Below are 12,750 nucleotides of genomic sequence, written 5' to 3' on the forward strand. Positions count from 1 at the left end.
TTTGCTGAAATGTATTTTCCGTAGGAAATGATGGAATAATCTTATCACAATTATTTCAGGACTCGGTAAAAGTCCACATCATAGAATTCATACTGTGACTGGAATATTACCCTTGTGAAGAATCCACCTAAAGGCTCATACCTTTGTGTGTTGCAAAAGGATGGCTATAAAATTGCTTCAGCTTGTGTTTACCCTTTACAGAATTGAAGGCATTTAGGAAAAGTTTTGGTTAGAGTGGTGATATGCTGAGGAAGGACAACATTGCTGCAGTGCAGAAACCACAGCAGAAATAATTGTATCCTGGGGCGCCTGGGTGGCTCAGTCAAGCGTCCGACTTCAGCTCAGGTCATGATCTCACAGAGCCCGCTTCAGATCCTCTGTTCCCCTCTCTCTCTGCCTCTCCCCCACTGGTTCTTTCTCTCCCAAATAAATAAACATTAAATAAATAAACAAACATTAAGTAAATAAATAAACATCAAAAAAATAATAACTGCCTCCCTCAGGTTCAATTTCGAAGCAAGCTACTAATAGATTAGAAGGATGTTTAACTTCTTCAACCTGAGGGGTCTACATCTTAAAGAACATAGATTCTAGTTAAGACACATCATAGTCAAACTGACAAAAGCCAAAGATTAAAAAAAAAAAATCAAAGCAGCCAGTGAAGGACAACACATTGTATTAATATATTTTGTGCTTATGGATTGGACGAATTAATATTGTCAAAACGTCCATACTGTGCAAAGCAATCTATAGACGCAATGCAGTCCCTAACAAAATACCAATAGTATGTTTCACAGAACTAGAATAAATAATCCTAAAATTTGTATGGCACCACAAAAGACCTGAATAGCGAATGCAATTTTGAGAAAAAATAACAAAGGTAGAGGTATCACCAGGCACCCTTATATTTACTACAGCATCATTTACAATAGCCAAACTATGGAAGCAGCCCAAGTGTCCACTGACAGATGAATGGATAAAGAATAGGGGGTATTAGGGGGGTGTATATATATATAATATATAATATATATTAATACATTATATATAATTATATATATTATTATATATAGTATTATGTATATAAATATATATTATATATAATAATATATAATATATATTATATACTATATATAATATATAAATATATATTATATATTATATAATTAATATATATTAATATATAATTATATATTATATAATATATAAGAAATATATATTAATATATAATTATATATTATATATTATATATTATATATTATATATTATATATAAATAGATATTATATATAAATATATAGAAATTGTATATATTGTATATATACATATATATACATATATAGTGTATATATGTATATATACATATATACAAATTATATATGTATAAAATGTATTTATATTTATTAAATATATATTTATTAAATATATTATATATATTGTATAATTATATATTATAATTATATAATATAATATTATATATGTATATAATGGCATACTATTGAGCCATAAAAAGAATGAAATCTTGCTATTTGCAATGACATGGGTGGAACTAGAAAGTATAATGCTAAGCGAAAGAATTCAGTCAGAAGAAGACAAAAGCCATATGATTTCACTCATATACGGAATTTAAGAAATAAAACAGATGAGCAAAGGAAAGAGAGGAAGAGAGAGACATACCAATAAACAGACATTAACTATAGGGGAGCAAACTGATGGTTACTAGAGAGGAGGCGGGTAGAGGTTTGGGTGACATAGGTGATGGCGATTACAAAGTGCACTTGTCGTGATGAGCACTAGATGATGTATGGAAGTGTTGAATCACTATATTGTATACCTGAGACTAATATAATACTGTATGTTAACTATACTAAAATTAAAATGAAAACAATAATAAACAAAGATGGAGATATCACAATCTCACATTTCAAGATATACTATAAAGCTGTAACAATCCAAACAGTATAGTGTACTAGCACAAAAACAGACATACAGATCAATAGAGCAGAACCCAGAAATAAACCCACCATCATATGGCCAATGAATCTACAACAAAGGAGGCAAGAACATACAATAGGGGAAAGACAATCTCTTCAATAAATGGTGCTGGGAAAACTGGACAGCTACATACGAAAGAATGAAACTAGACCGTTATGCACACTATACAAAACATAAAGTGAATTGAAGACCTAAATGTGAGACTTGAAACCGTAAAACTCCTTAAAGAGAACATTGGCAGTAATCTCTTGGATGTCACCCTTAACAACATTTTCTAGCTAGATGAATCCTGAGGCAAGGGAAACAAAAGCAAAAATAAACTATTGGGACTACACCAGGATAAAAAGCTTTTGCACAGCATAGGAAACCATCAACAAAACAACAAAAAAAATAAACAGCCTACTAGTTGGGAGAAGATATCTACAAATGATATATATATATTGGTTAATGTCCAAATATACAGAGAACTTATACAACTCAACACCAAAATAGTAATAATAATAATAATAATCTGATTAAAAAATGGGCAGAGGACCTGAACAGCCATTTTTCCAAAGAAGACATACAGATGGCTGACAGACACTTGAAAAGATGCTCAACATTACGAATCATCATGGGAAAATGAAAATCAAAACCACAATCATCTTACACCTGTCAGAGTGGTTAAAATCAAAAACACAAGAAATAACAAGTGTCGGTGAGGATGTCAAGGGAATTCTCATGCACTGTTGGTGGGAATGTAGATTGGTGCAGCCAATGTGGGAAATAGTATGGGGGTTCCTCAAACAATTAAAAATAAAAATACCATTTGATCTAGTAATTTCACTACTGAGTATTTACCCAAAGAAAATAAAAACACTAATTTGAAACGATATCTGCACCCTTATGTTTATTGCAGCATTATTTACAATAACCAACATACGGAAGCGATCTAAGGGTCCATTCATAGATGAATGGATAGAAAAGATGTGGTCTATACATTCTTTTTTATGGCTTAATAATGTTCTATGATATATCTATATGTAGATATAGATATAAACATTCTGAATAACAACAACCACAACAACAAAGATTGCCAGATTGGATTTAGAAGGAAAACCCAACTAGAAGAGACGCACTTTAACTGTAAGACACAGATAAGTTGAAAGCAAATGGATAGAAAAGATACACCATGTGAAGGGTAGACATGAGAAGGCTGGCTTGGCTATATTAATGACAGAAAAAAACAGACTTCAGACAAAGCCTTTTACCAGAGATAAAGTGGGACAGGATCAATTCATCAGGAAATCGTAACCATTGTGAGAATCTATGTGCTTAATATTAGAGCTTTGAAATACATGAAACAAAAATCGACTGAAGTGAAAGAAGCCAATGATAATTCTACCACCATAGATAGAGATTTTAATACCCCTATCAGGAATGGACTGAACGATGAGCCCAGCCCCTCTCCTTTGCCCCCAAAATCACTAGACATAGACCCTAGTGTAGGAATTGGTTACTGGGGAAGCTCCTCATTAGAGAAGCTGCTGCAGAAGGGATGCGGTGTCTTTGTAACCCCATTGATGACACAAAAATAATAAAGTAAAAGTTTTTTAAATGAACGGATCTGAAGTATTTCTATTACTATTTCTTTGCATGTTCTGCATCAGTTTTTGTCGCAACATAATTTTCCCAGCCCCCCAAAGTGCCCGAACGCTATTTTCTAGACCTGTCCTGGACAGATTCCCTCCCCATTCCAGTCTCTACATAGTTTTAAGAACATTGATTTTTTGATTGTGATGTTTCATTCTACGTAGCTTCCTCACGCCGTATGTGCTGCAGGTCTGAGTAGGGGTATTAGCCAGAGGCTGCCTTGTTTATTTTATGGTGGGACTATACTGGCACCAAGATGATGGCATAAACAGGCCAATTCATTTTCATGTTTTTCATCTCTGTTCAAAAGGCGGAAAACAAGACAGAACAATTTTTTTTTTTTTTCACTGACGATATTGATAGGAAGTTTAGACCATGAGCCTGGTCTTTGGAAAAAAGGCATCAGAGAGTTTTATACTCCCGTCCTGCTTCTGCTAATAGGCATAGTTCCTCACTCCCTTTTACAAAGAAAAGATTAAAGCGGGGGTTTAACCCACGTTGTTTCTTACAAGACAGTTTCTTCTTCTGAGGAAGCGTGTTACAGAATCGGGCCAGCAGGCTCTCAGACCTACTCCCAGCCCTGGTATTTTCTGGCGGTGAGCTTTGGATACGTCGGCTAACCTCTTTCAAGATATGATTTTATCTCTCACCCAGGGACAGTGAGGATAGGCCACCCCTCCTACTTCACAGGGCTGCCGCACACACGATATTAGATTTTTGTGAACACACTTCCTTCATAAAGCCGTGAGGCCTAATGCAAATATTAGGTATCGTCTCTACTACTCTCCTCCTGCTCTCTATTTAATTAGATCCTATTTAATTAGAAAAGGTGAAAGCTCTAGTAACACTCTCCTAAGTATTTTAGCTCCTTTAGCTTAACTTTCTTCTGTTATTTCTAGTGGGTCTTTGCCTCATGCAATTAGGCCTCGTGTCTCCACGGTGAATAAGAATAAGGAAAAAAAAAAGTGTCTTCTATTTCCTGTAAGAACGGCCCATACTCTTTGAGGGTAATTTTAAATTACACAACCTGAAGCATATTCTCTGATCTCAGAAAGTGGCATGCCTCTGATTCTGAGTAGATTTAGACCCCTGGATTGATAGGATAAGTCATGCCCACCCTCCATTAAGTAGTCTCAAGTGTGGCTCCCCATGGGTTTTTTAACCCTCTTCTTCCTCTGGAAGAGAAACTTGGGCCAGTGTACTTGCCCACCTTATCCTTCACCTCTGTCCTCCACTCCAGGAAAGAGACTCATTCCTAAGTTGCCCCCAACACTTGAAGGTATTTCACGCTCCATAAAGCTACACCTGAGCATATAGGTGCTTTAGACACTAACCAAGAAGATAAATTAAAGGGACTTGTAACACATACGTACATGTAAAATTGATCGTGAAGTATAGTCAAGTGTTAGACTAGGTATAAACAAATAAATAAATAAGCAAACAAACAAGCAAAACACAATTTCCCCCCAAACCTTGCCTTTGGGTAGGGCTTTACTACAGAATGCTTCCTGTACATCGCGGGGCCTGAGTGTATTTTGCCAATAATACCTGAATCATCATTAGTCCAGAAGGCTCTTGGGTCAGGCTTGGTCAGGATGCTGGCATGATTACATGACTCTTTCGCCTTGAAAACACAAGGAGAAAAGAAGTGATGTGAAAATGGATTCACCGTTTTCGCTGTTTCAGACCTACAATTCTATAGGCAGGATTCCAAGGCTGAAGCTAGCACATATGGAACATCCATTCAGTGCTGGGCACACTGGGCTTGTGGGTGATCCTTGACCTGATGTCGATTCGCTGTCAGGGCTCATGGCCGGGTAAGCACATGGGGGCTGGCGCTAAGCTTCCACTCGCTCCTTTACCCTGTGCTTTTTTTGCAGTGTGTAAACTATACAGCCGTATGCAGAGGCCCTGTATGATTGGCAGTATATCAATGTGAGGACACTTCACACATTAAAAGTGTTTTTTTGGACTTCTCCATAATAGAAATGCTACTTTTAGTGTATACGCTTGGGGAAATACGTAATAAGGAAGAGCTATTTTTAAATTCAGTAGCACTTTAAAATGAACTCTTCTGAAACTAATATGGCACTATCTGTTAACTAACTAGAATTTAAATAAAAACTTGAAACAAAAAAATAAAAAGAATTCTTATTTTTGTAATCATAACAGAATCTATTTTTTCAATAGGAGCACACACACATATGCTATATATATATGTATATATATATATATATGTATATATATATATGCTATATACATAATGCATTCAACCTCACAGTTCTGCCTAGTGCATATGTAAATAATAGATTCTCCACAATAATTTCCAGGGAACAGCAATGACCCTTTGGTTTTTTACACAACTTTACACTAATGCGGTGTGTGGCTTGCAAATATATTTTCAGTCAAAGAAATATAAATCTTAGTGTTAAAAAGGACATTCCATTTATAGGTGTTTTGTATCTATAGTTTGATTACCGTGAAAACTCTCTATGACTATTTAATGGATAAATTCCTTCCACTGCAGCAATACTCAAAATACTCAAGAATGTCAGTAAGTAGTTAGTTTAGTTCTGCCGATGTTTTCTTTCCGTAGCAGGTCTTTACCTATAAAAGAAGCAGTGTGTCAGTTTATAGTCTGGCACGAGCTCCTTCTCTTGTTGTGAACCACTATCAAAGAATGTGTGGAAATCAGGATCTCCCTCATGTTCACTGCAGCGTTATTCCCAACAGCCAGGAGACAGGAACAGCCTCAATGCCTATGGACAGATGAATGGATGAAGAAACCCACCACCTGCAACAGTATGGATAAACCTTGAGGACCTTATTCTAAGGGAAATAAGCCAAACGTAGAGAGACAAGTCCTTCATGGTATTACATATAAGCGGTATCTAAAGTAGTCAAATACGTAAAATCTGAGAGTAGAATGGCAATTGTCAGGAGCTGGGGAAGTAGGAAATGGAAGAAGTGGGTATAAAGTTTCAGTTACACAAGACGATTAACTTCTAGAGATCTGCTGAACAACATTGTGCCTATAGTTAATGTTACTGTGATGTACCTTGAAAAATCTGTTAATAGGGAAGATTTCATGGCAATTGTTCTTACCACACAAACAAAACCCTATGGGGAGGTCATCATCCTCCATCTGTTCATATATCAGAGACATAACCTATTTGATAAATAAAAATGGAAGTAGTCAACGTTTCATTAATGGAACTTTCTGGTAGTCTAATCTGTTTTTAATTGATAGGAAGTATGAGTTTAGAAGCAAAATTGTGGTGAAAAAAGAATCGTTAAAATGTAATCCCAAGTGAGGGGAAGAACAGTGAATGGACCAGCACCATTCCGTGGACGACATTTTGAGCAGCCATGCAAAAATCCCTCAGACTTCAAAAAGTGGCCCTCTGTATAAATTCCTTCAAAGGAATAACATATTCCACCAAAATACAGCTCTAATTGTTAGAAAGTTGGAAAGTTCTTTACAAGTTGAATTGAAATCTGGATCCTTAAAATTTTGCCCAGTGGTTCTAGTTCACTCTTGAGTTACGTAGAACATATCTGCTCTCCTTCAGAAACAATACCTCAGATATTTGACAGTGGCTATTCTGTCTCACCTTAGGCTTCCGTTTCCAAGTTGGCAAGGCTCCTTCCTTTCTCTGTTCCTCATGAAATGAGGTCTCCTTACTGAGGTAAACGCTTCAAGCACACGCAAAAGTAAACAGTATAATAACCATTTATGTACCTATCAGCCGGCTGTTACCAATTTTCGACTTTTTACCATTTTACTAATCTTAGTTCATCTAGTCCCCTCTTCTTCAGGCTGGAATGTTGTGAAGCAAACACCATACATTGTGACATTTCGTCTATAGTTTCTTTAGAATGTTTTCAACTGACGACTTGTTTCTTTTTTGTATAACCACGTGTCATTAGTGGAACTAACAATTTCAACAATTAGATGTATTAAGCTTAATGAAGGCTGGTGAAGCTTACTTATTTAATAAGTGACAGCATAAACATCTTGAAAAACACAAAGAGCACTTGCACGGTTTTACATACAGAGCGATTTGGAATTGATGATTTAAAAAGAGATCCTTAAAATTGTGAGTTCTGCAAAGTCAGGGGAATTTGGTCTCATTGATTTTAAATCCTTATAGACATTTTGAGGAGAGGCTATCTTAAAAAAATAGTTTTCTAATAGGAGTAGTGCTCTCTTTCAACTTATCTGTAATGTGTCCCTGGAGGCAAAGGAGGGAAAATCTTCTTGACCTGATAGAATTGAAAGTATTGGAGGTTGAAGGTGAAGGAAAGAGGATTACTTCTGGAAGGTCATTGCTGAATGCTTATTCCCTAGACTTTTGAGATCTAGAAGTACTTTCATAAGTTACTATAACCTGAGAACATTAGACAGATAAGGGCATTTGAACAAGGATAGAAGTAGTTCAATATCAGAAGGTAGGTTATATCAGAATATCCCATTTAGGGAGATGTCAGATGTTCAGAAATTTTGAGCAAGCTCTGGGGAACGAACCTGGGAATAAATCATTAGAGATTCCACTGACATGAATAATGAGCCAAATCTTACTTTTACAAAATGCCTTCAATTAATGATAAGCTGTAATATTTGTAGGATTGCTAGAAAGGGAACAGCTATGGCCACCTTTCTTCACTCCATCTTATCCTGATTTAAAGAACATTGGTCCACAATAAAGAAATATGCATGCGTATATAAATAATTTAAAAATTACCTGTCGTGGTGACACAGGAAAAAATAAACCAGAACATATGGATTCGTCCCTGATTTACTTTTGATTTATTTATATTTTGTGTATGAGTTACGCATCCTGCTAAAGTCATTAGTTCTTCCTAAAATACAATAGGAACTGTCACAATGCGTGTTTCTTATTAACCAGCGTCGTTGATTCTCTCCCATCTCAGGTTACATGATGTTCAAAAGTAAGCAAGAACACTTCAGATCGAGGGAAATAAGATTTTACTTCTCAAACTGCGTTAGTGACCTTTAGAAAATGTCCTCTGGAAGTTATCATAGGGTGTAAAGCCATCCTGCAAATATTAAGTTTAAATTCAGTTCTGTGTATCCAGGGGAAGAAAAGTCTTCCTTGATTGTTTTCTCTTGGATGGGTTTATTATATCCAACACATATTGATTAAGCTTTTGTTTAAGTCCAAGATGTTACCCTGGTTGTTATAAGGACCCAACAAAAACTCATTGATTACTAGGACCCTGTATTCTGATTTGGGAGCAGGACACAGACACCCAAAAAGATGTCTATGGAATCTGATATTGAGGACCTCTAAATCCAAGGTGAAGAATGTCATATAGCTATTACATTTTGTCCATAGTTTAAAAAGGAAGCAAAGGTGTGGGCAAAGTTGTTGAGCAAGGTTTAAAGGAAGAGGGAGGACTTGAACAGGTTTTGAAAATACTGGCAGCATTTGGATTGGTGGACAGACTGTAGAAAGGCATCCAAGGTGGGAGGGGCAATACAAACAAAGATGTGGGAGCCAAACTGAATAAGGCGGGGTTGGGCCACTGTTGGTGAAACAATTTCACTGGAATACAAGGCTCACAGGAGAAATGGTTGGGAATTAGGAAGAAACCAGGTTTCAAACCAGGCTTTGAATGTCAATGAATCCTTCACTCTGAGAGAATTCAAGAGCCTTGGCTGTTTGTATGAAAGACCAGAGTCACAAAGGACCAAAACTGAGGGGATTAGGAAGCTGCTGTACCACCAGAGAAATGTGGATGAGAGCACATTGAGCAAGGGCACCTCGGTCATGGAACGGGAGGGATGGGTGTGAAGGGCAGCCGGAATGATTTTCTAAGATTTGGTGAATATCTGAAAATGAGGGAAGATGAGGGCATCCAAAATATTTCAGAGCTTTGGAGCTCAGTGACCGGGAAGGATGGTCAAATGTGGTCACGACGGTCCACGGTCTCTGGCAGCTAAAGAAATCACTCTCCACTGTGCTTAAGCTACCATGGCAGGCTCGGGGAGCATACGTGGGCCCTAGTTTGTGTGCTGCACCTGCAGTCCTTCTGGAAGCACCTGCTGCATCTCTGACCCACCCAGACCGTGTCATCTTTGGGTGTTTCCGGGTGAGGCTTCACTTCCACACGTGTGGGCAGGTGGGTTTCTCTGGCCTCTACCTCTGGCTGAACCCTCCATCTTGCACATGGCAGGATGAGAACCCATCCGTACGACTTCACTACAACAAACATCCCACGACCTGTCTGGAATCACCAACCTCCACCCTCGTGAAGATGAAAGTATCTGCAAGGACAACAGGAGTCTCGTCCAGAGATTGGTCAAAGAATCTCACCAGGGATCACAAGTTTTCCAGTTCTGGGTGAACCAATGATTTATCCTCATTCAGTTGTTTGACATTAATGACATCCACGTGACATGGAACAAAGGGACTATTCTCGGCCCCTGAAGAGACTGTGATTCCAAGCAAGTAGACAAATGTTCTTCTTTTGGAGGCTTTCTTTCACTTGCCTTCTTTTTGGCTTTTTATATTTTTCAGTTTGGCCTTTGTGACTGTGAATTGCTTAGGACGATTTGCAGTCAACCCCATTTTGCTTATGCATGTCTCCTGCCTGGCCCAGCAAGCGTCTCAGTGGCAACCTCTGGTCTACATACATTCAGGACGTCCAGGCTAAGCCTCTATTAAATCAGATGTTAGTAGAGTTGAAAGGATCAGAGATTTGAGGAGCTGGAAGAGATCTTTTGTCACCTGCCTCCTTGCTTCACAGATGAGGAAACTGAGGACTGGAGTAGCTTAAGTGAGTGACTAATCTAGGGTTAGAGTCCAAAGCTCGACATTTCAAGATGTCTGTTGAGCACTGATATTGGTTTCTTAAAACTTAGATTTACCCTCAGGTTTAAAGTTAATTCAACTGTACGTTGCATTGAATGAGTATTTGTGGATAACATATTGAATGGTAAGCACAATGTTAAGTGGAATAGATGGGAACCAGATGGATGCATCCCCGCCCTCATAGAACTCGTTTTCTAATGCTGGCAGTTGAGACGAGCACTGTGGAGGCAATATATTGGGTGACATGAGTAGGGGGGTGAGGCAATATGTGGTCATTTTAGAAGCTTATGGGAGCCTGTCTTCTTATGGATTTTTCAGTAATAGCATCAGAGTCAACGATCACACATCTTCAGTTGTAAGTTAAAACACAAAACAAAGTAGACACACAGAGTTGGTTTGACTGGAATTCAGGTCAAACCTTTATGTATTCTGTACCAAATTAAATTCTTTTTTTTTAATGTTTATTTATTTTTTGAGAGAGAGGCAGAGAGAGAGGGAGACCGAGAATCCCAAGCAGTCTCCATGCTCAGTGCCAAGCCTGAAAGGGCTTGATCCCATGACTGTGAGATCATGACCTGAGCCGAAATCAAGTTTCAGATGCTTAACTGAAGGAGTCACCTGTGCACCCCTTAAATTCTTAAGTAGAAATTATTTGGGGGTATGGTGTTTGTAGATTGTGCCTGGTTCAGAAAAGGCAATCACTGCGTGTTCATTGACAACACCATTGATTGGGTACGACTCAAAAGATGGTAAAGGGGCCAAAGTTAGTTAATGTATCACAGAATAATAGTATTTTGTGGGTAGAATGGATTTCACAGATGACTTAGTTCAGCCCCCTTATTTAATGGATGGGAAAACAAATTCTGAAAGAGGTAAAGTGACTTACAGAAGGTCACACAGATAGTCAGAAGTTATTTAGTTGTTTACGATACCTCCCCTGTGGTTAAGAGAAGATTCCTTGCATTTATGTTAGATCAAAGTTGGTAGAAATAATTAGAGAAAGCTGTTTAGGGCATGGGCTTTGGACTTAGATAGACCTGTAAAACATACAGCAACCCCAGTCTTGGCTATATGTATGACCCTGGGAATGTTACATAATCTCTCTTAGCCTTAGTCTCCTTGTTGGAAAAACTGGCCAAGTTATTGTTAGGCTTAGGCTTAGCTTCCTGTAGGGCTCAATAATTGATAGGAGTCATTACCCATAGTCATACAACCAAAATGTTAATAGAATCATAACATATTGGAGGTTAGAAGAAATGGAATGTTTTGATAGAAAAAGTTTGCTCTGTTAATGAAATTATGCCAATAGTCCCAGAAAAAAAGGGGAAAAAAGACTTCTTTCTAGGCATCGTGCTTGCTGAGCTCTCAGACTAGAACTTTTCTTTGCTTAGGTATCCGCATAACTCTTCTCTCCGCCAGGTATCTGCTCAAACGTCATCCCTCTCAATGAAGCCCTTTCTGTTTAAAATGGAAAAGCCTTTCTTCCTTCTTTTTATTTCACCATGGCACTTAATACCTCCTTATATATGATTGTCTTATTCATTTTGTATGGTATTTTATAAATTCCTTGAGTCCACAGGGGGACTTGGTGCACAGTAGGCATTCAGTAAACATGTGCTTTAAATGATTGAATTATTAATCTCTAAACCGTTAAACATGAAGTCTGTAAGTCCCCCTCAGTTGAAGCTATTAGAAATGAAAGGAGATGGTAATTATGGCAAAATATTGTGGTTTTACACATGTCTTCATTTCTTCTAGGGTTTTAACCCTCCTGAGTTTTTGGTGTTGGAGTACTGAAGTGGTTTACAGTGGGGTTAACTCAGTAGTTAATGCTTCCAGAAATGTGTAGCATTGAAAGAAACTATTCCCCACCTAACAGTAAGGCTGGCATCTGGTCTGATGTTTATCTCCTGACATTCCATTCAAACCATTTATTTTTCTTTGCATAAAGGTGTAGAAAATTGTTTAAGCTTTACTGCGCTACCACCAAATATATTCACTGGAAAAAAGTTATTAATGATTGGCCACTTCCATTGTTCAGACCATTATGTCTGACTATAACACAATAGGTGGCTGAGAAAATCTAATCTTCAACACTGTACATAGATTCGGTCTCAGTTCAATAGACCATTTGGATTTGTCCACAACTAGTCCATGTCTAGTCCACAACTAGATTTTTCTTTCTCCCATTTAAGACGTGTTGTTTTCCAGTGGTTCTCAGTCAAGGCTACACATTACAATGAGAAACTTAAAAAATAAATACCAGTGCCAGGACCCCATGCAAGGGG

At 37.7% G+C, this 12,750-nt stretch overlaps 1 protein-coding gene across 1 annotated transcript in view; it reads right to left on the reverse strand.

Moving 5' to 3' along the window:
- Window positions 1-12,750, reverse strand: part of SGK1 (serum/glucocorticoid regulated kinase 1) — a 112,203-nt gene that overhangs the window by 28,036 nt on the left and 71,417 nt on the right. Inside the window, exon 3 of the mRNA XM_058735349.1 lies at window positions 5,172-5,247. Within this exon, the coding sequence (XP_058591332.1) occupies window positions 5,172-5,247 (76 nt within the window). The remainder of the gene's footprint in view (window positions 1-5,171; window positions 5,248-12,750) is intronic.

Source organism: Neofelis nebulosa, chromosome 6 (assembly GCF_028018385.1).
Source record: "Neofelis nebulosa isolate mNeoNeb1 chromosome 6, mNeoNeb1.pri, whole genome shotgun sequence".
Lineage (NCBI taxonomy): Eukaryota > Metazoa > Chordata > Mammalia > Carnivora > Felidae > Neofelis > Neofelis nebulosa.